We start from the raw sequence: 26974 nt of genomic DNA on the forward strand, positions 1-26974 counted from the left end.
GAGCATGATCTTCACCAAACCAAGTGGTTTCTCTTGCGCTGCCTTCCTCTTTCTTATTAGGTCCTTAGAAAGGGGGTTGTTAATCTGGCACAGACAGGGCAGCTCCCTGAGCATATCCCTGATTAACTCCAGAAAATGTGGTTCCTTGAAGGGATCCATCTTCTCTGCAAGACACAACACAAGCAAACCCTAATAGTGTCAGGCTAAACTCTTCTAATCTTGTCCCAATATAGGCCTCAATCTAGAAGCAGTATAGACTAGTGATGCACCAAGTTGAAATTGTACCTTCATTTGAATGATTGTCGCGTCAGCTCCTCCCTCTGCTCACAAATCGTACGTACAACACATGCGTGTTGAATTTTATATACAATACGCATGCGTAAAACTCCACCCGCCCCTGACGTTCTTTCTAGTCTATTCCCTGCCCCTTCTCTTTCGGCATAGTGGGGAGAGCACATGGCGGAGATACAGCAGAGGCATGATAATTCTATTAACGAGGAGGAGGACGAGGAAAGCCCGGAGCCAGAAATGTTCCGATCCCGGAGGAGAAGATTTAAGGCCTCAAATATGTCTTTTGGAGAGATGTTGGAGATGGTGGACATATTGAAGAGGAACGACTATGATGAGAAGTATGGACCTTACCCAAACCCAAATGTCAGAAAGGCCAAGATCATCACTAAAGTTGTGAAGAGTCTTCAGAAGAATTTTGGGGTACGACGATCCAAGGATCAACTGAGGAAATGCTGGTCAGACCTGAAACTGAGGGAGCACGATCAGTACAGAAGGATCAAGCGAGTTCTTCAAAAAAGGTAAGTAGTTGTCGTGTGTTCATATTATTATTGCTTGCATACTGCTCCATGTGCTTTGATTTAATGTTGTACAGTTTAAAAATGCCACTTTCATGTTCATGGGTTCAATCTTTCGTAATAAACATCGTTCGTTAGCCCACTCCAAAGACGATGTTTTGGCAAGTTGCACTTGACTACATCTGTTCACACAACAGGTAAGTATTTCAGCTTTACAAAGTTTCAAAAACAATGTTTTCACCTTTGAACTCTGCCATAAAACACAACTGTACGACACTTCCAAGCAATGTTTCATATTCCTATTTATGCCCTCAAATATAGTTACATAGTTACATAGTTACATAATTAGTAAGGTTGAATAAAGATACCAGTCCATCCAGTTCAACCTGAGTGAGTATCTACAATTGTCCCTATCCCTGTACATTGCACACTCACATTGGTCCCTACCCTCAAGGAGCCCACAATCCAAGGTCCCCATTCATATACTAGGGCCAATTTGGGACAGAAGCCAATTAACCTACCTGCATGTCTTTGGAGTGTGGGAGGAAACCGGAGTACCCGGAGGAAACCCACGCAGGCACAGGGAAAACATGCAAACTCCAGCCAGGTAGTGTCGTGGTTGGGATTCAAACCAGCGACCCTTTTTACTGCTAGGTGAGAGTGCTAACCATTACACCACTGTGCCGCCCTCAAATATCTGTGTGCTAAGTATTCCTTTTTTACATTCTCATAGGGAAGAGAAGACTCGGGATGTCTGAGGACACCAGGGACCCCACGCCTCCCAAAGAAAGGGAAATACCAACACCAGAAGCAGAGGAGGAGGAGGAAGGAGAGATTGTAGAGATTGGCGAAATTGCCACCACAACAGGTGAGTGTCTGAGACCACAGCTTCAGGTAAGCCAATCAATGTATGCCTGAATATTTATAATACACAGTTTTTTTGGTTTATTTTTAGGTGATGTGGATGTTGTAGAAGAAGAATCGCATTTTACCAGTGAAAGTGCCCAGATCCTCATTGGGGAGATAATGGGGTGCAATCACGATTTAGATAATATCAAGAAAAACATCAATGATGTTCAGAAAAGGGAGAATTTTAGGGAGAATCTGAAACACCCAAAACTAGCTAGCGTCCATTTAGATTTTTCAAAAACACTTTTATATTTTTAGAAAAGCCAAATTTGGAAGATGCACACAGTGTGTCAACATGTGCTATCTCCCATCATGGGGGATCATTTTGTGGGTGCAACCCCTTCCTTGCTACTAAAGTGGCTGGGATGAAGGGGTTGCACCCCCAAAATACGTACAGTGATACCCCATGATGGGGCACATGTTGACATTAGGCATGGGATCAGGAGGAAAATGGCCACTTTTTGATTTACAATTTGTGTGCATCTTCCAAATTTGGCTTTTGCAGGGGTGACACCTCATGTGATGAAGGCAACATCAACACAGTTTGTACATACTCATGTCTGATATTGTCTTCACTTTTTAAAGTTGAACTTTGTAAGTTCCTGTGTTCTGTATGTTTTATGCTTTGATACATGCCTGTTTACACAAAAACGCCAAGTTAGATAAATGTTACCAAAAAATTTTTTTTATATACACCAAATATGTTGGTTTGTTGTAAAACCCTTTTCTAAATGCACATGTGAATGTGCTTTGAGTAAAAAGTTAAATTATCAACAATGTGTGGCTTCCTTTTTCAATGCGCAAAAGCACTGTTTGTAGTAAAGTTGTTGTTTTCTGTGACAATGGGTGTTATTTACTAAAGGCAAATCCACTTTGCACTCCAAGTGCAGTTTCAGGTGCACTTTTGCAGTGCACTTGTAGTGCATAGTGGATTTGCCTTCAGTAAATAACACCCACAGTACTTTTTAAATTTCCCCAATCACGCCATTTTCATGACCCCACATATTTCTGCCATGGTGCTGAAAATTAGCAATATTTTTGTCAGTAATGCACTACATACATTAACAACAAAAACAAGATGTGTGTGTAGCAGACCCACAACATAAGATAATCTGAAGAAGAGACTGTCACCTCATCTCGCACAGAAATTGGGTTTTCACTGTTATAGAAAAAGGCCCCAAAAAAACACAAAAAAAAACTAGGAGACACCTAAAACAAAACCAAGCAGTAAATGAAAACAAAGATTATTGCAGTTTGAAAGAAAAATGTATTAAAAAAATGCCTCTCAGACATTGTCTGGCATATCAATGGCCCCCCTACCCACAAAGTACTCCGCATATCTTGTTCTGACCTCGGGGGCGCTTTGGGGGGGGGGCAAGCCAGGACAGCTAGCTTCAAGGCCCGTCAGGTTGGCATTTTCAGGCCCTAGAACCCCGTCTGCGCGAACACTCCACCATCCGACATACGGCCATTTTTCCCCACGTCCACATACAGGAAGTCATATGTCGCTGACACCACTGCCAACATGGCGATACTATTAAACCCCTTATAATTATAATAGTAGGACCCTGAGTTGGGGGGTGGGACGATGCGGACATGTTTCCCATCAATTGCACCTCCACAATTGGGAAAGTCCCAACGGGTGGCAAAGTGGGAGGCCACAGTCTGCCATTCCTGTGGCGTTGAAGGAAACTGTGGAGTCAAACAAGAAAAAAAAAATTGTCATTTTGCACTTCAACATTGCAAGCAGATTAGACAAAACCTTTTTGCCCAAGATCAGTATAACATTTATGGAAATGAGTATTTAAAGCCAAAAGTATAAGGTCCCCTCATCAGATTCCTCACCCCCGCCCCCCCCCCCCCCCCATCTGATGGCCCATTGCAAAAAAATAGGGGGGAGGATGTTTTGGACAGGTAACCCTCTCCACTTCATTGAGAGCTGAATGCATAAATAATGTTTGATACTTTGGCCAGCCCCTCCTTACATACACTATTGGCAGCCCACCGGACAGGTAGGAAGTGTCATAATACAAAAAAAAAAAAAATGAACAAATGGAAGCACATTTTTACCTTCTGCTATTACTGATCAAGATAATAATATGAGAAAAAAACACTAAACAGTAGCATTTGAAAGTATTGAGGCAGGCCCTTGCACTATATGCTTTGGTGAATTCATCCATAAATCTGACCACAAAAGAGGTAGGTATAGTGTGTATTGGGTTTGGCAAAGTCAGCAGATAGAGGATTGCTATCAGCTGACCTAGCAGTTGGGGGGAGGGTGGTTCCTAATGAGTTTGGCCCACCAAAAAAAAACCTCTGGCACTCTGCATGAATTTAAGCACACACATAACATTTGTACACATTTTTGGGGGTGTTTAGGGGAAAGAAATACTATAGAGCTGACAAAATACATTGCTAAGTGACTAGGCTAGAGGTGTTTATGGGCCCAGAAGAGCATGAGTTAGTGAAAGCAAATATGCATGAAGGACAAAAAAGGAACTTTAAAAGCTTCCAGCATGCATGAGGACAAAAGGGCACAGCATATCAATTACAGCATATTGCAATCATGGTAATTAGGGAATGAGGAAAGAAATACAATATATTAGCAAACATTAAATACATAGAATGTGATGTTAAAGGAGAAAACTTATCTTAATATGGTCCTTCTGTATGATGGCAGAACAGGTCTCTGGAATAATGATCCCAGAGCCTGGGGGGAGATACCTGTCGAGAACTTCGGGTCCTGAAGACTTCTTCCTGTTGCCAAGTACCGCAACGTGGCGGTGAGCCTCTGCTCCGGAGTGAAGGCTTGCCGCATGCAGGTATCCTGCCTGCTGATATAAGGGGACAGCAAAGCAAGCAGACGGTGAAAAATGGGGTCCGTCATCCGGAGATAATTCCTGAGATCATCAGGATTATTCTCCCGGATCTCACAAAGCAAAGGCATGTGCAAGAATTGGTCACGCTGGAGCAACCAATTCTTGCTTCATGATCTCCTCCTCACCCTGTTCATGGACTGGGCTTGTGTCAAAGCTAAAAGCCCAACATTAAGCCCCTGCATAGCATGAACTTTATGACGAGTATGTACATGAAACATGGCTGCAAATGGTCGGCTGGTCAGAACGGACAACAGAAAGCACCAATAAATTGCAAGGCCTGAAAGAATGAACTGAAAACCAGAAACGAGTGGACAATAAGCACTGAAAATCAAAGCATACTATACCAAGATATAGTCTGCAATGACCAACAAATGCGAACTGACTACACGCACTGATAAGCAGATACGCACCCACAAGCACAAACTGAAGAGCAGTAACGATCTGAAGCACAAATAAGAAAAGCACGAATCGTCTATAACCAAACTTCTACTAACACGCGATAAACACAAGATCAGCAGAAGGAGCCCAAAGGGTGCCGCACGTGGTGCTGAACTCCCCTTTTCTAGTCCTGTCATACGCGGTTTACGTCGCCGCATTCTTGTGGACCGGAAAAATTTGTCTGACAGTGTGTAACCAGTTCCGGATTAAATCCATCTAAAGCCATCTAAAGCCCGAAATGTGTCCAAAATGGTTTAAGACAGGGAGGACATTAGGTGCTGTGATATGGGAAGATGACATGAATGGTAAGATGCCATCTGCAAAAAGACATACTTTATGATGACATCCATGATCTAATTAAATGGGGCAAGGGTTCAATGAGGAGTGCAAATAGGAGGGGGTAGAGACATCAAGACATCCTTGATGGGTGCATCTTCTGTCAGACCAGGCCATCACTATCTAGTCTTCCTTAGGCACTTCACTCCAGGCTTCCTTCCAGGCTGTGGCTCTGCTCTTGTAGTTGTGGCGTGAGGTGGAGGAGGAGGAGGGCGATGGTCGACCTCCCGGCTGCCACTTGCCACAGCCTCCTCCCGGCTGAGGTCTTCCTGTGTATGAAAATGGGACATCGTTTTCATTTTTTGGTCATCAATCACACAATTTTGTGCTTATGACTGTTGCAAATTGAATGTTACCAAATAGAAAAGACTATCATTCTGAGCCCAGCATTTTTCATTCTTGCCCCATTCATTTTTGGTCACTACTGTCTATTGATATGTAAATCACTTTGTTAAATCACAACTTACTGATCAATAAAAACATCTAGTTAACATCATTAAATGTAGGACAATAAATATGTTGAACAATGCTATACCTGTCTCAAGCTGGGCCCCTACACATGTTGCTGCCTGGAAGGTCCAGGTTGGACATTGGAAGCCTCAGCTGGGGGTGAAGGAAGCTTTGAAGGAAGACTGTAGAGTGCTGGCCTGGGTTCCCTCTGGTCTGCCAGAAAATGCAGCTTCTCATAGTACAACATCCTGGGGACATAAATGTCATCTGGATCTCCTGATCTCAGGGAATCCTGGAACTTCTTGTGCTCCCTCAGATGTGTACTCCTCGGGGCACCAATTTTGGCCATCACATAGGTCTTGTCTGCCGTGGGGAGCATGATCTTCACCAAACCAAGTGGTTTCTCTTGCGCTGCCTTCCTCTTTCTTATTAGGTCCTTAGAAAGGGGGTTGTTAATCTGGCACAGACAGGGCAGCTCCCTGAGCATATCCCTGATTAACTCCAGAAAATGTGGTTCCTTGAAGGGATCCATCTTCTCTGCAAGACACAACACAAGCAAACCCTAATAATGTCAGGCTAAACTCTTCTAATCTTGTCCCAATATAGGCCTCAATCTAGAAGCAGTATAGACTAGTGATGCACCAAGTTGAAATTGTACCTTCATTTGAATGATTGTCGCGTCAGCTCCTCCCTCTGCTCACAAATCGTACGTACAACACATGCGTGTTGAATTTTATATACAATACGCATGCGTAAAACTCCGCCCGCCCCTGACGTTCTTTCTAGTCTATTCCCTGCCCCTTCTCTTTCGGCATAGTGGGGAGAGCACATGGCGGAGATACAGCAGAGGCATGATAATTCTATTAACGAGGAGGAGGACGAGGAAAGCCCGGAGCCAGAAATGTTCCGATCCCGGAGGAGAAGATTTAAGGCCTCAAATATGTCTTTTGGAGAGATGTTGGAGATGGTGGACATATTGAAGAGGAACGACTATGATGGGAAGTATGGACCTTACCCAAACCCAAATGTCAGAAAGGCCAAGATCATCACTAAAGTTGTGAAGAGTCTTCAGAAGAATTTTGGGGTATGACGATCCAAGGATCAACTGAGGAAATGCTGGTCAGACCTGAAACTGAGGGAGCACGATCAGTACAGAAGGATCAATCGAGTTCTTCAAAAAAGGTAAGTAGTTGTCGTGTGTTCATATTATTATTGCTTGCATACTGCTCCATGTGCTTTGATTTAATGTTGTACAGTTTAAAAATGCCACTTTAATGTTCATGGGTTCAATCTTTCGTAATAAACATCGTTCGTTAGCCCACTCCAAAGACGATGTTTTGGCAAGTTGCACTTGACTACATCTGTTCACACAACAGGTAAGTATTTCAGCTTTACAAAGTTTCAAAAACAATGTTTTCACCTTTGAACTCTGCCATAAAACACAACTGTACGACACTTCCAAGCAATGTTTCATATTCCTATTTATGCCCTCAAATATAGTTACATAGTTACATAATTAGTAAGGTTGAATAAAGACACCAGTCCATCCTGAGTGAGTATCTACAATTGTCCCTATCCCTGTACATTGCACACTCACATTGGTCCCTACCCTCAAGGAGCCCACAATCCAAGGTCCCCATTCATATACTAGGGCCAATTTGGGACAGAAGCCAATTAACCTACCTGCATGTCTTTGGAGTGTGGGAGGAAACCGGAGTACCCGGAGGAAACCCACGCAGGCACAGGGAAAACATGCAAACTCCAGCCAGGTAGTGTCATGGTTGGGATTCAAACCAGCGACCCTTTTTACTGCTAGGTGAGAGTGCTAACCATTACACCACTGTGCCGCCCTCAAATATCTGTGTGCTAAGTATTCCTTTTTTACATTCTCATAGGGAAGAGAAGACTCGGGATGTCTGAGGACACCAGGGACCCCACGCCTCCCAAAGAAAGGGAAATACCAACACCAGAAGCAGAGGAGGAGGAGGAAGGAGAGATTGTAGAGATTGGCGAAATTGCCACCACAACAGGTGAGTGTCTGAGACCACAGCTTCAGGTAAGCCAATCAATGTATGCCTGAATATTTATAATACACAGTTTTTTTGGTTTATTTTTAGGTGATGTGGATGTTGTAGAAGAAGAATCGCATTTTACCAGTGAAAGTGCCCAGATCCTCATTGGGGAGATAATGGGGTGCAATCACGATTTAGATAATATCAAGAAAAACATCAATGATGTTCAGAAAAGGGAGAATTTTAGGGAGAATCTGAAACACCCAAAACTAGCTAGCGTCCATTTAGATTTTTCAAAAACACTTTTATATTTTTAGAAAAGCCAAATTTGGAAGATGCACACAGTGTGTCAACATGTGCTATCTCCCATCATGGGGGATCATTTTGTGGTTGCAACCCCTTCCTTGCTACTAAAGTGGCTGAGATGAAGGGGTTGCACCCCCAAAATACGTACAGTGATACCCCATGATGGGGCACATGTTGACATTAGGCATGGGATCAGGAGGAAAATGGCCACTTTTTGATTTACAATTTGTGTGCATCTTCCAAATTTGGCTTTTGCAGGGGTGACACCCCATGTGATGAAGGCAACATCAACACAGTTTGTACATACTCATGTCTGATATTGTCTTCACTTTTTAAAGTTGAACTTTGTAAGTTCCTGTGTTCTGTATGTTTTATGCTTTGATACATGCCTGTTTACACAAAAATGCCAAGTTAGATAAATGTTACCCAAAATTTTTTTTTATATACACCAAATATGTTGGTTTGTTGTAAAACCCTTTTCTAAATGCACATGTGAATGTGCTTTGAGTAAAAAGTTAAATTATCAACAATGTGTGGCTTCCTTTTTCAATGCGCAAAAGCACTGTTTGTAGTAAAGTTGTTGTTTTCTGTGACAATGGGTATTATTTACTAAAGGCAAATCCACTTTGCACTCCAAGTGCAGTTTCAGGTGCACTTTTGCAGTGCACTTGTAGTGCATAGTGGATTTGCCTTCAGTAAATAACACCCACAGTACTTTTTAAATTTCCCCAATCACGCCATTTTCATGACCCCACATATTTCTGCCATGGTGCTGAAAATTAGCAATATTTTTGTCAGTAATGCACTACATACATTAACAACAAAAACAAGATGTGTGTGTAGCAGACCCACAACATAAGATAATCTGAAGAAGAGACTGTCACCTCATCTCGCACAGAAATTGGGTTTTCACTGTTATAGAAAAAGGCCCCAAAAAAACACAAAAAAAAACTAGGAGACACCTAAAACAAAACCAAGCAGTAAATGAAAACAAAGATTATTGCAGTTTGAAAGAAAAATGTATTAAAAAAATGCCTCTCAGACATTGTCTGGCATATCAATGGCCCCCCTACCCACAAAGTACTCCGCATATCTTGTTCTGACCTCGGGGGCGCTTTGGGGGGGGGGGGCAAGCCAGGACAGCTAGCTTCAAGGCCCGTCAGGTTGGCATTTTCAGGCCCTAGAACCCCGTCTGCGCGAACACTCCACCATCCGACATACGGCCATTTTTCCCCACGTCCACATACAGGAAGTCATATGTCGCTGACACCACTGCCAACATGGCGATACTATTAAACCCCTTATAATTATAATAGTAGGACCCTGAGTTGGGGGGTGGGACGATGCGGACATGTTTCCCATCAATTGCACCTCCACAATTGGGAAAGTCCCAACGGGTGGCAAAGTGGGAGGCCACAGTCTGCCATTCCTGTGGCGTTGAAGGAAACTGTGGAGTCAAACAAGAAAAAAAAATTTGACATTTTGCACTTCAACATTGCAAGCAGATTAGACAAAACCTTTTTGCCCAAGATCAGTATAACATTTATGGAAATGAGTATTTAAAGCCAAAAGTATAAGGTCCCCTCATCAGATGCCCCCCCCCCCCCCCATCTGATGGCCCATTGCAAAAAAATAGGGGGGAGGATGTTTTGGACAGGTAACCCTCTCCACTTCATTGAGAGCTGAATGCATAAATAATGTTTGATACTTTGGCCAGCCCCTCCTTACATACACTATTGGCAGCCCACCGGACAGGTAGGAAGTGTCATAATACAAAAAAAAAAAAATGAACAAATGGAAGCACATTTTTACCTTCTGCTATTACCAATCAAGATAATAATATGAGAAAAAAACACTAAACAGTAGCATTTGAAAGTATTGAGGCAGGCCCTTGCACTATATGCTTTGGTGAATTCATCCATAAATCTGACCACAAAAGAGGTAGGTATAGTGTGTATTGGGTTTGGCAAAGTCAGCAGATAGAGGATTGCTATCAGCTGACCTAGCAGTTGGGGGAGGGTGGTTCCTAATGAGTTTGGCCCACCAAAAAAAAACCTCTGGCACTCTGCATGAATTTAAGCACACACATAACATTTGTACACATTTTAGGGGGTGTTTAGGGGAAAGAAATTCTGTAGAGCTGACAAAATACATTGCTAAGTGACTAGGCTAGAGGTGTTTATGGGCCCAGAAGAGCATGAGTTAGTGAAAGCAAATATGCATGAAGGACAAAAAAGGAACTTTAAAAGCTTCCAGCATGCATGAGGACAAAAGGGCACAGCATATCAATTACAGCATATTGCAATCATGGTAATTAGGGAATGAGGAAAGAAATACAATATATTAGCAAACATTAAATACATAGAATGTGATGTTAAAGGAGAAAACTTATCTTAATATGGTCCTTCTGTATGATGGCAGAACAGGTCTCTGGAATAATGATCCCAGAGCCTGGGGGGAGATACCTGTCGAGAACTTCGGGTCCTGAAGACTTCTTCCTGTTGCCAAGTACCGCAACGTGGCGGTGAGCCTCTGCTCCGGAGTGAAGGCTTGCCGCATGCAGGTATCCTGCCTGCTGATATAAGGGGACAGCAAAGCAAGCAGACGGTGAAAAATGGGGTCCGTCATCCGGAGATAATTCCTGAGATCATCAGGATTATTCTCCCGGATCTCACAAAGCAAAGGCATGTGCAAGAATTGGTCACGCTGGAGCAACCAATTCTTGCTTCATGATCTCCTCCTCACCCTGTTCATGGACTGGGCTTGTGTCAAAGCTAAAAGCCCAACATTAAGCCCCTGCATAGCATGAACTTTATGACGAGTATGTACACGAAACATGGCTGCAAAATGGTCGGCTGGTCAGAACGGACAACAGAAAGCACCAATAAACTGCAAGGCCTGAAAGAATGAACTGAAAACCAGAAACGAGTGGACAATAAGCACTGAAAATCAAAGCATACTATACCAAGATATAGTCTGCAATGACCAACAAATGCGAACTGACTACACGCACTGATAAGCAGATACGCACCCACAAGCACAAACTGAAGAGCAGTAACGATCTGAAGCACAAATAAGAAAAGCACGAATCGTCTATAACCAAACTTCTACTAACACGCGATAAACACAAGATCAGCAGAAGGAGCCCAAAGGGTGTTGAACTCCCCTTTTCTAGTCCTGTCATACGCGGTTTACGTCGCCGCATTCTTGTGGACCGGAAAAATTTGTCTGACAGTGTGTAACCAGTTCCGGATTAAATCCATCTAAAGCCATCTAAAGCCCGAAATGTGTCCAAAATGGTTTAAGACAGAGAGGACATTAGGTGCTGTGATATGGGAAGATGACATGAATGGTAAGATGCCATCTGCAAAAAGACATACTTTATGATGACATCCATGATCTAATTAAATGGGGCAAGGGTTCAATGAGGAGTGCAAATAGGAGGGGGTAGAGACATCAAGACATCCTTGATGGGTGCCTCTTCCAATAGGAAAAAGGTCTGATTAAAACCAGCATATTTGATAAATGCATTCGGCTTGTCATATAAGGATGAAATCCACTTCAAAAAACCCCCATTTTTGAAGAATATATTGTAAATATGGCCATGAGACAGTGTCAAATGCTTTTCTTATATCGAGGGACAAAAAACACGCAAGTAGACATCTGGATTTAGTGACATGGGCGAGTAAAGAAACTATACAAACATTATCACTTGCCTGGCATGAGGGGATAAACCCAACTTGATCTTGATGAACAAGTTCACCTATTACTTGATTCAAGCGGGTCGCAAGTATTTTAGCTAACAGTTTAATGTTAATATTAAGAAGCGAAATAGGATGGTAATTTGTCCAAGAGGTTGTATAAGATTTAGATTTGGGAAGCATGGAAATTATGGCCAAAAAGGATTCTGAACTAAAAGAGCATCCCCTCAACAATGTATTGAAGGCCTCAGTTAGAATAAGAAATAATATATCAGAAAATGTATTGTAGTAGGAAGAAGAAACTCCATCTGGGCCAGGACGTTTATTATGTTTTAAAGCCTTAATAGCTACAATGACTTCTGTTGCAGAAATGGGACACTCAAGTCATTCACAGTGGGTTTGTGAGAGTGTTGGAAGGGGAATTTGTGAAAAAAGGAAATTAGCAGCAGCATGGTCAAAATTATGGTTGGACGAATACAATTTAGCAAGATTTGAGCAGAATGTGTATACATTTTTGCAGTGAGTGTAAAGCCCCGTACACACGAGCGGACTTTTCAACATCCAAAGTCTGACGGAATGATTCCGGCAGACTATTCGATCGTGTGTGGGCTGCAACGGACTTTTGATTCGCAAAAGTCTGACAGACTTTAGAAATGGAACATGCTTCAAATTTTTCCGCCAGAACTCTGCCAGACCCAGTTCCTACCGAAAAATTTGCTCGTGTGTATGCTATTCCGACGGACTAAAACCGACGCTAGGGCAGCTATTGGCTACTGGCTATGAACTTCCTTATTCGAGTCCAGTCGTACGTCATCACGTTCGAATCCGTCTGAGTTTGGTGTGATTGTGTGTGGCCAAGTCCGCTCATTCGGAAAGTCCGTCAGAACTCTGTCAGAACTCCGGCAGAACTCCTTCGGAAGTCTGTCGGACATAAGTCTGGTCGTGTGTACGCGGCATAAGGTTTGCGTTAATAGGGTATCTGATTTGTTTTCTTTGAGGGAATAAAGGTGTTGGGACTTACGTATTAATTTATCTGCAGTCAGTGAGAAACAGGTCGAATTCTAAGCGGGCTCTATCTAGCTTAGCTTTAGTAGAGGGGGAGGGAGAATTTTGGAATGAATCGTGACACAGATTGAAGTAATTTTATCATTTTTTTTGAGGGAGCTTACACTGTCGTTTGAAATATGATGCTTGCCAGATAAGCGTACCTTAAATTACAGGTTTATGGGCTTCTCAAAAAGTGAGAGGGGGGAAATATCTCCAGCAGTGTTATTAACAAAACATTGAGCGCATGTTTAATATCTAGACAATGGGACGGATAAGTTAGAATGGAATTATTAATGCACCCAGACAAATTCTGGGCTCTCGGTATAGGGGAGGAGATGGTATTACAAACTGCACTATGATCAGACCAAGTAAAGGGCATAAAAACTGATGAAAATGATTAGTGTGGATGGGAGTAAAGCATTTACGAGCTGGATTGAGTTCACGCCAAGAGTCTAACATGTTATGCTTAGAGATAAGTTGCTGAAATGAAAGCTTAGGGGAACAGGAGGAGGAAGAAGGGGGAAATTTATCCAAGAAGGGAAAAGGATCTTGGTTCGAGTCTTCACATAATATTACTGTGCCTAACTTGCGTGAATTAGTTACATGAAAAAGATGGGAAAGAAACTATTATTAGGAGCATAATATGATACATTGTTTACAGCAACATCAGAAATGTGCCCAATAAGAATGAGGTAGCGGCCTTCAGGATCTTTTATTTCAGATGAAAGTCTGAAAATCTTTGTACGGTTGTGCGGTGAACAGTTATAAGTACACCTCATTGTTTAGTAGCTGCCTAGGCTGTATATACCTATGGATAAGAGGAGCTGAAAAACTAAGCAGTAGATTGTTCAGTAAAATGGGTCTCCTGTAGGCAAAAAATTGGGATTTTAGATAGTAGGATTGCATACAATTCAGTATAGGGGTAGGAAAAAGGAAAGGCTGGAAGAAAATGAAAGAAAATGGCTCTCGTTGAGCAAATATTACTAAGATTTGTAAAATAATAAAGAGAGCTAATTGCTCAAAAGAACAGCTTACTGGGGGGAGTGACAAGCGGTCCACCAGAGGCCAAAGAGCTACCTTCAGAAGCCCACATAATAATGGGGATCTGAGGGTAGCAAACGCAAAAACACCACCAAAGGGAACACTGCCAACAATAAAAAGTAATACTTAAATAGAAATGATACAATTGTCCCATTGTCCAAAAAAGTTCTATACCCATCAATGTGTCATGAGAGAGCATATGAAGAGGGGTGGAAGAGATGGGGAAAACATTCAAAAAAGGAATAATAGCTCAAGGCTATGTAAAGAAATATAGCAAGCAACTCGCTGCGGTCAGTAAAAAAAAGAAATATATAGACCAGCAAAAAAGTAAAGAGTTAAACAATGGAAAAAGTTTGCATCGAGTGAGTTCTAAACTGGTAAGACAAAAAAAAGCTTACCAAACATCTAGTTAGTTGGAAGTTAAAGCTATAAGAATACCTGACATCCAATCAAACAAAAATAAAAAATTCAGTTCATAGAGTCCTCAGGAGTTGGCATAGGAGAAGAAAAACTACCATGTTTGGATTGCCCCTGGCGACTTTTATTTCCTTTAGCACCAGTTGATTTTTGCAGGGAACGAGTAACCTTTCGATTTTGTGCATTGCTTTCATTGAGAGGGCATTCTAGAAGCTGGATGTTTTGTAAAGAATATTGGAGTTCATCAGCAGAACGGCAGACATATATAGATCCTTGGTAAGTGAAGAGAATTGAAAAGGGAAAGCCCCAGTTATAGGTGATTCGATGTTGCTGTAAGACTTGAAGAAGTGGCTTCAAAGCCCGATGCTTGGAGATGGTGAGCTGAGATAGATCAGCAAAAAGTTGATACGTGTGTCCCTGGAAAATCAGTGAATCTTTTGCTCTAGCTGCAGTTAGAAGTTATTCCTTAGTACGGAAATAGGGAACTTTGGCGATAATATCGTGCGGTGGTCCATCAGCTTTGTGATGTGTGAGGGCTCTATGAACCCTGACCATCTCCATTTTTTTAACCCCCCTAGCGGTAATCCCGAGTCTGGCTCGGGGTAGGAATATACTGATAGGAGCGGTAACCCCGAGCCAGACTCGGGATGGCTTCGCTCGATGCAGGGAGGACACAGGGAGAGTTACTCACCTTGTCCCCTGGATCCAGCGATGTCCTCCGCGCTGTGTGATCGAGCCGTCCTGCGCTCGATTCACAGTGCCGAATGCCGCCGAGCTCCGTTCCCTGCGGCGTTACGGCGCACGGGAGTGGAGAACGGCGGGAAAATTCAAAAAAGTAAAAACACACAAAACACACACAGTACTGTAATCTTACAGATTACAGTACTGTATTAAAAAATACACACACCCTTTGTCCCTAGTGGTCTGTGCAATGCCCTGCATGCACTTTTATATTATAAATACTGTTTTTTACTGCCTGGAATTTGGAGATTGTCCATAGCAACCAAAAAGTGTAAATTTTTCAGTGTTTTTGGATTTGATTACATTATTGAATAATTTTTATTATTCTTTATTATATTATAAACTTTATCATACCCGGGATGTCTACTAGACTCTGGTTTGAACAGATTTAAGAGCGTTATTCCTAAGAATTACAGGACTACAAAAAAAAAGCCAGATTTCCGTGCAAAATAATTGTACCGCTTTCAGCACCTAATTCCAGACTGAATCATACCGCCAGGGAGGTTAACTGGTATGGAAGGCTGTAGTTCTTTGAAATAGGGATAGCATAGTGGCTTGCAAATCAGTGACAGATTAAGGTATTCCACATATATGGATATTGGAACGCCGAGCCTCTTTTCATAATCTTCCAAACAAGATTGAAAGACTACGTTTTCCTCTTTGAGGTTTTAAAATTCAACTAACAGGCATGGGTGTTACTTTCAAGTTCATCAGCCCGCGGTTCAAGATTTGCAGTGTGTTGGCCCAGTTCTCTGATTTCCCTAGTCAGACTTGTAATATGATCTGATGTCTGTTTAAGGGCTTTGTGAAGCATTTTTTCAAATTGCCTCAGAACAGAAGAATGAGCAGGGTCTGTAAAAGATATAATTTGTGAAGTTTGTATAGATACATCTGAGTCTTATTGCCTCTGTGTTGCCACATATAGCGCTGAAAGGATTTCACTGAGTGAGGTAACAGGGGGAGGGGATGCAGCTAGTGCCTTCCTCACTGAAGCCTGAGGCAGCACTTTTTTTTTTTTTATTTTCAGGCAAGAACTCCCAATAACCATTACATTAAGTGGCAGGGGTTATTAGTAGACAGGGTAACAATATATACCAGGTGAAGCTGAGCCGGGACATGGTATAATACGGCAAAATCATCTCCTCAGGAGCATAGCTCTAAACTGGCATTTCTGCTCAGTCAGGCTCTACCCATGTGCCTCCAATGTATGTGGTTTTGTAAAACAAAATAATTAGAGCAGATTTGTTATTAATGTTCTGAAACCACCACTGACAATGGATAACAAGTTCTGGCGATAGCTCTACATCCTTCCAGTTTGGATTTATAGGACTGAATTTGGAATATACCTTGCCACAAGTGAAACCACCCATTACCCATCTAAACTAATGCTAAAATTACAATCGGTATAGTTTCTTGTGTAAAAGAATGGTGGGAATAGAATTTAACTTTACAATGCTCAAACTTCATAATATTTCAGTGGACATACACAAACTACACATGCACTTATTTGGATGCCCTGTGGGACAATTTTAATGTCGATGAAGTATTCACAACCGTCGCATTGTGAGGAATATAGTCCTACTTCAGAATATTTGTCCACTGATGATATAACCATTGAGGCCACAACATAGAGGATAAAATCACAAAGTAAAATCTGCTGTATAATTGCTATACTCAAATATTAGCATAGGCATTGGTGTATATTTCATCAGGAAAATAGATTATGACTTTATTCACAGTGATATAACTATTACACATCTGGAAAAGAAAGGTCCAATGTAATGAAAAGTTGTATGTTGCACGCTCCATTGATAACATGCGTACTGGTTGTGTCTCACATTTGATAGATGCAAACTGGAATCAAGTACAGATAAAACAAATATTTGTTATCTATTGCCGGGGTGATTTCAGGGCACTCCTAACTATCCTGCTTTAAATGGTCTGTTTGCAAGGCCACATAATTGGAGGTAGGATGGCTATAGTTACACTGAAAGTGATATACTGTATATACAAAATGCTGTGCTGGAAATAAACTTTAAAGTGGTTTTAAGTGTCATCTTATTCTCTGTGTGAATAGAATTAAATATATTTTTGTATGTGATTATAGCGTATAATATTTGTGGACTGTATAGTTGTGGTCTATCAAAGTACTGTGAAATTAAACATAGTATTGATTAGACACTTTCCCCTCAATTTCAGTGCAAAAAATAACCAATTTGAGGAAAAATGTAAAATACACTGAACTTAAACCCCAGCTTCTGGCATTCTGGGGTAATGTTACTGGGCCTTTTTCATGGTTCTTTGGAAGCTCAAAATACCAAGAGAGCACTTCTGCACAGTGTTGGACCATCTTTTCATTATATTTTGATATCCTCAGCCTTACCTGGATCCAAAGGTGACACTCCCTTCTAGGCAAGCTTGCCACAAGTCAGCGTTGTTTGAATTTCCTTTGCATTTTTCTTTTGTTTCATTTTTTCTGGTGGTGGAAGTAAAAGGTTTGCTTTACTTCTTTAAGACATTACTTTTTCTGGACAAAGATCTACTTAATAATCCAATGTTTAGGCTGATGTTTAGCGTAAAGAAAATTATTGTCTATAGCTTTAGTGACCTAACACACCTGAAATGAAGCATGCCCTATGTTCTGGAGACAGTTGTATTCTGTAGAAATCTGTGCAGGATGTCCAGTCTTCACACTGCTGCTGAAATTCTGGTATGCATTGGTTAATAGCTCTGAATCTTCTGTCAGGCTGCAATGAACAAGCTCCCAATGGAGACCCACCTCTTCTCGATTGTGAAAATGTATTTCTTCGATTACACTACATGCAATTTGATCTATAAATGGGGGAGATAATCCTGTGACTCGTCAGACTCCCCCCCCCCCCCCCCGCCCCATTCACAGATCTTGTTACATGCAGTGTACACTATGAAGCAACTTTTCCCATTGTAGGAGGAAGGAGGAGGGGGCAGGTATTTATATTTTCTTTTTACACTTTATATTATATATTTATATCTATTGAATACTATATGTCCAAATCATCAATTAATTTTAGAACAATTCTTAAAACACACATTTCTTCTGTTCTGCAGACCTAAATAAGGTCATATTAATTAAAAAATAAAGTTTAAGGTCTGCTGTCTAATGATTAATAGACTCCCTATTAAATTTTTAAAACATGCATAGGTATGGCAACGTAGTAAAAAAGGCATAGGTATGGAAACCTTTTATTTATGTACAATGTGTCTGATTCTAAATTAATTTAATTTACCAGAGTGAATTTCTTTTGAGTTTCTGGATGAGATGAGAGATTGTTAGCCCTCTAGCACCTTGGAAAGTATGTTTTCTCTATCACTATGGGAAGAGGAAGAAACTTATTCCACCTATCCATTCACTCCCTTCATTTTCTCAGCCTCAGCAGTGTGTTGTTTATGGGAATGTTTAACTTGCTGATGGAGCAGACAATGCTTACATACAGGATATCCAAGAATGTAAAAGCATTGAACATTTTTTTCCCCAAGGGCCCAACATCTGCAGCTATTTCTGAAATCACAGAAAAAAGACACCTGAATGTTGCTCATGGTCTTGCATGGTCCTATTATGTTGGCTACCTCAAATTTGTTCTTCCAGGTAGGAAACTGTTTTTTCTTCATATTGTACTTAATCACAATTTAATTTAGCAAAGCTCTAAAAGTTTCAGGTATCCAGTTCTCAGATCTAACCTTTCAATAGAGATAGTAGTGACCACACAACATACAAATAATCATAGGTTCAGAATATGTGGTCATGCAATCATCAGAATAAAGTGAGTATTTAAAGGGTATACTGATGAAAGCAATAATCAGCTGCATAGAACAAGATTTTACAAACAGCCAGTGACTACTATAACTGCCCAAATACACCAAATATTGGAAACGTGTGTATTTGTTTGTCAGCTATGAATGTTTAAATATTTTTTGAAGGGTGGAAATAAATACCTGCCCACCATTTCTGGTAAATCCTACTGCTTTTTTTGTGGATGTATTTATGACAGTTCTAGGAGGTTAGGTTGTAAAACAGTTACATTTGGTGTAAACAGTGACATAGCTGTAAAGTAATACGTTAAATTTTTTTTATGTTCAGCAAATTTTGCTAGTATATGACATATTCTGGTGGTTATGACCAGAAACTGTAAACTGTAGCAATTAATGGACAAGATAATTTGAAGTTAATACTTTTCTCATTACATGCTGTAACCTTCTGTGATTTACTCTATAGATTTAGGATAATTTATTAAAATGCTGCTAATTTATGTTCCCTTTAATTACTAATGTACAGATGCCTTTCCCATAATTGGATTAACTGAAGCAAATATTCACATGATTTTTTGAGAGAAGATTCATAACTGCTTTAGTAAATCAGAGGCCTGATCCTGTTGACAAGTGTTGACATCCCAACTGTTGCTTTGACTGCAATCAAGTGTGTTTAAATACAAAAAGATGTATGTTTAAGTGGTTCAGACTAATACACAATTTTCTTTAATTGATTAATTGGTTATCACAGTCCTCTGACCATTACTGGTATTTGCATTTTGCATGTTGGTTTAACTATTCTAAATCTGTTTTACAGCCTTAAAGGACTCTGTGAAAAGATTTAACAAAGAAAATAATTTACTGAAATCTTCTGACACTTGCAGTCTGCATATCTTGATACCTTTAAGCTGCAGAATATATGGGGACCTGAAGGAGATAGATGGAAATATTGAATTTGTCAAGGAGATCCCACCACTCTACATTGATCGAGCCGGTATCAAGGGACGAGTTTTTAAAAACAATGTTTATCGGATTCTGGATGAAGACCACAGGGTATCTGACACTTTTTTAATACCTGTTGAGCATGACACGAAGATATGATTAGATATATGGTTAAGGCCAATGCAATCCAGAACCATCTTAGTTCTTGACTAGACACGTAGATTGAATAACTTTACAGTATATAACTTGGAGGTTGAACTTAAGACACACATTAGCTGATGTACAGTAATCGTGTCCCTGCCAAAAGACCATACCAGGGAACCTGCACTGCTACACCTACATGCTGGGATTACTGAGGGCAACTGAACAGAAATGGGTGTTTTTGTTTTTTTGTTTACAAACGGTTTTTGTTATAGATAAGGTCAAAGTACAAAAAGTTGACAGTAGAATGAATTGTACAAGTAAAGATAGAAAATGATAATCCAATATTGCTTATTTGATAACATTTCTAGTGATAGAATTCACACATTGGAATAGGAATCGCAAAGGTATTAGTAGAAAAGGGTTTGTGTATATGCTTGAAAAAAATGACAGTGGTGAAATTACAATAATGAGGTTTCCCATTTTAGTCCATTTATTTTGGTAAATATGCATAGTGTCATACAACATGTGGTGTATTCTCTCTGACAGCTTAATATTGGTCATACGGTAGAGAACCTGAGGCCATGGAACAACTGATGAGCGCCAGTTGAAGGCAATGGTCCAGTGGATGGAGCTAAATAAAGTATGTATTAGTCTGGAACTTGCATGTGGAATGTCTTGTATAGGGAAGAATAAAAGGCACATTTGGGGAGTTAGAGGGATTGTTCTACCTGAGATACGCTCAGTCATCAGCTTGGCATTGTGCCAAATATCCAGGGGAGGGCTGGGCCAGGGGGCAGGGATGCAATTGCCCCCTGGGCTGCTCTGATATGTGGTGGCAAAGGCTGCTGTGTCGTCAGCTCAAAACCGCAACATGCACAGTTCTTGAGCTGGCCGAGTCCAGTACTGTGAGCCAGCGATGTCTTCATGTCAGGGTGACAGTCTGTGTTGCACAGCCCCGCCCAGCCCCTCCCTACTCCACACCATTGGCTGGCAGAGGCTGGACCTGCTCTCTGCTCAATCTGAGCAGTTGGCTGGAATCCAGTGAGGCTCCTGGGAGGCTGGGACCATCCAAGTAAGTGAGCTCCTCCTCTCTGCAGCCAAAGAGTTTTTTTCTAGCAACCTGTGCCAGTACCTTGCCCTTCTAGGGCTATGTGGTATGATGTGGGCTCTCACTGACATGCTGCAGTTTGGCTGCAGTGCTAGTGTACTGGCAGTCATCCTGCATGTTGCCCCTGGGACATAGAGGATGCACATTTTTACTGCATGTTCTGAAAGTGCACAAAACGTCCTGCATGCTGCATGTTTGGTGCACTTTCAGAACATGCAGCAACAATGAGTAACCTAAAAGAAGTCTGAGGGGGTGTGACACCCGCCAGTACACCCACACTGCAGCCAAACCGCAGCACACCAGTGTGAGCCTAAATGCTTGTATTCACTTGCAGCAGCCACTGCCACTCCTCTGAAAAGTGATCCATGCTCAGGTCACTTTTCAGAGGCATTTGACAGGCAGTGAATAGTTGATATCACATTTCATCCCTGCCTGCTTTAACCCCCCTAAATGCCAATCCCTGCAGGTAATGACACAGTTCACTTTGAACTCAACCTTATTTCCATTACTCTCTGTAGGTATTAGATGTGGTCTCACCTTTTTGTTTGCACATCTAATACCAAAGGGTACTTTCACACTGCGGCGATGTGGGCGGTAGTGGTACAACACTGCTCATTTTAGTGGAGCTTTACCATTGTTTTAGTGGCGCTAGCGGGGCACTTTTAACCCCCAATAGTGGCCAAGGAAAGTGTTAAAAATGTGTTGCATTCATTTCAATGGGCTGGGCACCTCTCCCAAACCGCCCCAATAATGCTGCTTGCTGGACTTTTCAGAATGTCCTTCAAGCGCACCGCCCCAGTGGGAAACCTGGAGTGGCATAAGAAGCGCTTTACAGGTGCTATTTTTTAGCACTAAAATGCCTGTACAGCGCCTTCAGTGTTAAAGGACCCTAAAGAGAGTTCTGGAAATAAGGTGGAGTTCAAAGTGAATTTCTACACCTAAGTGGAGCACCCCTTTCAGAAGATTTGAGGATATTATTAAACCCAGAGACTGGGGGACTTAGGCCACAATAGACAGATTGATATTCTGCCGGTTCCGCAGACATTTCAATCTATCTCTGTGCATACTGGTTGTACAGAATTTGACTCCATCAACTGACAGTACAACCAGCGTGTCTTTATGTTTTTTAGCGATCAGTGCTGGCTGCTATAACTGCCAGCAGTGATCGCTGTATTCTGATGGCTTGGAAACTTTCACCTCAGAGCACACACCTACACACGGCTCTTACGGAAGCTTGGTAATTCAAGTTCTGGGCTTCCCTAACATTACAGCCCTGTGGGGCTGTGACCAAGTCTGGGCAAGAGCTGGGATATGACATTACTTACCTCATATCCCTGCCACTCCTAAACCTGCTCCACTGCAGCACCAGGCCCACAATGCCCTTAATCTGGCCGGTGCTCCGGCATGCACCTGCATGTGCATTTCTTACTATCCACAATTGAGACAGGAGGAACCTGCACCCTGGTGAATCTGGTGTTCATGCCGGGGAGACAGCAGGACTTGCGTGTTTAGCCTGCTGCGCTCACTGTGACTCTCAGCTACTCTGCTTGCTTGGCTTGCCCAGTGGTGTGGTGCTCACTCACCAGAGAAGCTCCGGACTCCACAGGTAGTGCTTAGTGTGGTGGCAGTGACAGCACAGTCTTTAGTCTTCATCTTCCTGCCGTCTCATTGGTCTGTGTACCAGGTGTGGGGAAGGGGCAAGCTCTTTTTCTCAGTCTCTCTGGGGGCAATCATGCAGTCTCTTTCTGAGAGACTGCTCCATTCTCTGGGAGACTGCTCCACTTCACACTGCCTGTACAGAGACTGACTGCTTCACAGTGCCTGCACAGAAAGTGACTGCTCTCTCTGTGCAGGCAGTGTGAAGCAGGGTCTGTGCAGACAGTGTGAAGCGGGGTCTCTCTCTGTGGAGGCAGTGTGAAGCGGGGTCTGTGCAGACAGTGTGAAGCGGGGTCTCTCTCTGTGCAGGCAGTGTGAAGCGGGGTCTCTTTCTGTGCAGGCAGTGTGAAGCGGGGTTTCTCTCTGTGGAGGCAGTGTGAAGCGGGGTCTCTCTCTGTGCAGGCAGTGTGAAGCGGTTTCTCTCTGTGGAGGCAGTGTGAAGCGGGGTCTCTCTCTGTGCAGGCAGTGTGAAGCGGGGTCTCTCTCTGTGCAGGCAGTGTGAAGCGGTCTCTCTCTGTGGAGGCAGTGTGAAGCAGTCTCTCTCTCTGTGCAGGCAGTGTCAAGCAGTCTCTCTCTCTTTGGGGCAATGTGGAGCAGTCTCCCTCTCTCTCTGTACGGGGAATGTGGTGTAGATGGGTGGTGAGCTGATTCAGTGGTTCAATGGGCCACTTGACTGGACTTGCCCCCCAGGCCTAAGGCTGCCAGCCCTCCCCTGCAAATATCCTTAAGGAGGGGGCATTCCCAGAAGATGTGAAGCAATGTCCCATGTGTGGGGCAGCCTCTGAAACAGAGTGGGGATGTTGAAGGGTAGAAAGAATTGAGTTTGGAGGGGGTAAGATACCACCTATTGAACAGTTTAGTTGCGGATTCTCTGATAGTGGTAGTTTTGGAAGATTTGTGTACATTTTCAAATATGGTATCCCATTGTTCGTGGGAGAATGAAATGTTCAAGTCTGATTCCCATTGGGGCATGGGGTGTGATTTATCAGGCATATTGAATTCATTCAAATTTTTATAGATTTTTGGATATTAATCCTTTAGCTCATGGGGAGGAAATACAAATCTGCTCAAATTGTGAGGGGGGAGTGTGAAAGGTCAGGGAGTAGTATTTTTGGTAGAATTGTTTTATCTTCCAATACATTACTTGTTCTGTAGGAGCAAGGTTGTATTTTAATTGTAGATCAGAGAAGGAGTAAAATATATTGTTATGTCTCCCAGAAAGGAAGCTAGTGGTGGGGTGATGGAGGACAAGTTGAATTTGGTATTTTGTCTGTTCCACAATTGTAAGGTATGTGTCACAATAATATTTATTGGTCTTATTTTCTGAGGCGAGACAGTCTTGGACCACAGTAGTCCTTGTAGGTGGTATGGAAGGACCGATTGTTCTTCGAACAGGGGCCAGGGGATTTGGGAGGAAGAAGCATACCATTGTGCAAGTTGAGTAAGTCTGGCTGACATATAGTACATCCATAGATTAGGTATGCCAAGACCTCCCTTCAATTGGGGCCTAAACATTAAGGAGTAACTGAATCTTGTTTTTTGTTTAGCTATATGAAATTGTTGATTTCTCTTTGGAGAGAATCTAGAGTGTTTTTAGGCATCGGGAGAGGAAGGGCTCTAAAAAGGAATAGTAGTTCGGGCAGTATAACCATTTTTGTAGCCACTATTCTACCAGAGAATGAAATTTGGTATGATGACCATGTTTTCATTAGGTTTTTGATGTTGTTAAATATTGGAGGGAAATTAGCATGAAATAGTGATTTGTAAGAGGGTGTGATATGGATACCTAGGTATTTACATGAGTCAGAGCACCAGATGAAAGGGAATTTGTCTTTAAGCGTTGTAATCATGTTTGATGGAATATTAATGGGAAGGGCAGAACATTTAGACAAATTTACACTAAGGCCGGTCTGATCATGAAAAATGTCCAGCGTTTTGGTCAGATTCGGTAAGGAGATGAATGGATCTGTTAGATATAGGAGGACGTCGTCAGCATAAAGGCTAAGTTTAAATTCCTTGGACCCTTTAGTGTATCCTTTAATATCTGTATTGTTTCTAATCGCACAAGCAAGGGGCTCTATTGCAAGGGCAAAGAGGAAAGGGGAAAGTGGGCATCCTTGTCTAGTACCCTTGCTCAGAGGGAAAAAGTCAGAGTTGGAACCAGGTAGTTTGATGCGTGTTTGAGGGTTATGGTATAAAGCTTTAAAACCATGAAGAAATTCACTGTTTATACCGAATCTAGGGAGTAAAATGTCCAAATATGACCAGCTGACGCTGTCAAAGGCTTTATGGATGTCAAAGCTGAGAAGAAGTGTAGGAGTAGAGTTTTGGTTAGAGTCTTGAATGATGTTTGTGGTCAGTCTTATATTATCCGTTATCTGTCTGTCAGGGATAAATCCTGTCTGGTCTGGGTTAATTAACGGAGGGATAACTGCGGCAAGTATATCTGCTAACAGACGGCCAAATATTTTGTGATCTTTGTCAATGACTGAAATGGGGCGATAGTTTTGTAGGATGGAATGGTCTTTGTTTGGTTTGGGAAGAAGGGACATGTTCGCCAAGAGCATTTCTGATGGGAATTGATTTCCCTGTAGAATGTGATTATATAGTTTTGTTAAGTGTGAGGTTAATGTGGAGGCAAATTTTTTATAATACAATGAGGAATAACCATCAGGGCCTGGAGCAGTAGAGATTTTTTAAGGAAGTAATGATTCTATTGACTAAATCTGTGCAGGGTGCGTTGAGCATCTCTATTTGCTGACTAGATAAGGAGGGTAGAGTAATATCATTAAGCTAGTTCAGAGAGGATTGTTTGGGTAGAGAAGGAGGGGTAGAGAGGAGCTTCTTATAGAAGTCTAAAAATATGCTGATAACTTCTTTAGGGTGGGATACTAAGTTACCTGAAGAGTTGCGTAGTTTATAGGTGTGAGGGGGTTTTGTAGTTTGATTTAATTTCCTGGCAAACATAGTTGAATAGGAGTTGCTATTAAGCAGAAATCTTTAGCCCATCTAAGGGCTTTTTCAGTGTCTGATGTAAGTAACAAGTCTAAGGCTGTGCGTTGTTATTGTATTTGGTTTAAGAGATCACTAGAAGGGTTTTGGTTGTTCCGGTGATACAAGATGTCTAAATCTTTGGTAAGAGATCTTATATCAGCTAGTTTAGTTTAGTTTTTGGTTGAGGCGATTCTTATCAAGTGGCCTCTCCTGACCGCCTTATGTGCCATCCATAAGGTTGTGGGCAACGTGTCTGGGGATAAATTAAGTGCAAAGTATTGTTCAAGGTGTGAAAGGATTTCTTGTGTGATTGTTGGGTCAGTCAATAGGGAATCGTTTATTCGCCATTTATATGTTGTAGTAGATAGGCCTATATGTGGGGTATTAAAGGAAACTATATGATGGTCTGACCAGGGGCAAGGATGGATCTCAGCCTTTGAGGAGTTAGCCAACAATATTGGGGTACAGAAAATATAGTCAAGACGTGCATAACTATCGTGAGGGTGAGAATAAAAAGTATAGGCTTTGATGCCAACATTATGTGCTCTCCAGGTATCTACTAGTTGGTGAGTATGTAATGCACAATTTAGAGATTTGGGGAAGGCTTTAGAGGATGGAACTACTCTGCTTCTATCAAGTGCTGAGTGCGCGGCTAGATTAAAATCTCCCCCCACAATTAGATGTGTGGAGTGAAATCTATCCAAAGTGTCAACATTTTTTTGAAAAAAAGCTTGTTTGATGCGTTATTAGGGGCATATACTGAGGCTATAGTAATTGAGTGACCTTCTATTGAACCCCTCAAGATCAAATATTGGCTATCAGGGTCTTTAAACACGCTTTGGATTTCAAATACAACTGAATTCTTTACGAAGATTGCACACCTCTAGATTTGGTATTAAACGTGGTGCAGTAGAATTGGCTATAACATTTGTCAAAAATGTTGGATGCTTATCAGATGCAAAATTAGTTTCCTGCAACAAGATAATGTCTGCCCCCAATCTCTTGTAGTGTCGGAACGCCTTCTTCCTCTTTTGAGGAGAATTAATGCCCTGGGCATTGTGAGATATCACCCTAAGCCCCATTGGACAGATGGTAAGAGACTATAATGGTTATAGGGTGAAAGGAAAGGCTCATGACGCCCAGGGCATAGCCCGCTTCTACCAAAATCATCAGCCCAGAAGGCCTTAGGATTACATTAGGACCCGAGAGAAAGAGTAAAATTGTATATTTTTTTAGTTTACTATGGTTGACCTTTTTTTAA

At 41.8% G+C, this 26974-nt stretch overlaps 1 protein-coding gene across 2 annotated transcripts in view; it reads left to right on the forward strand.

Moving 5' to 3' along the window:
- Nucleotides 1–26974, forward strand: part of STING1 (stimulator of interferon response cGAMP interactor 1) — a 463207-nt gene that overhangs the window by 146384 nt on the left and 289849 nt on the right. For both annotated transcript variants that reach the window (XM_077473929.1, XM_077473928.1), the window contains exons 4-5: nt 18600–18708; nt 19687–19922. In XM_077473929.1, coding sequence (XP_077330055.1) covers nt 18600–18708; nt 19687–19922 — 345 coding nt within the window. The remainder of the gene's footprint in view (nt 1–18599; nt 18709–19686; nt 19923–26974) is intronic.

This window comes from Lithobates pipiens, unplaced genomic scaffold (genome assembly GCF_037356315.1).
Source record: "Lithobates pipiens isolate NorthernLeopardFrog02 unplaced genomic scaffold, aLitPip1_a1.2 Scaffold_8, whole genome shotgun sequence".
In the NCBI taxonomy this organism is placed as follows: domain Eukaryota; kingdom Metazoa; phylum Chordata; class Amphibia; order Anura; family Ranidae; genus Lithobates; species Lithobates pipiens.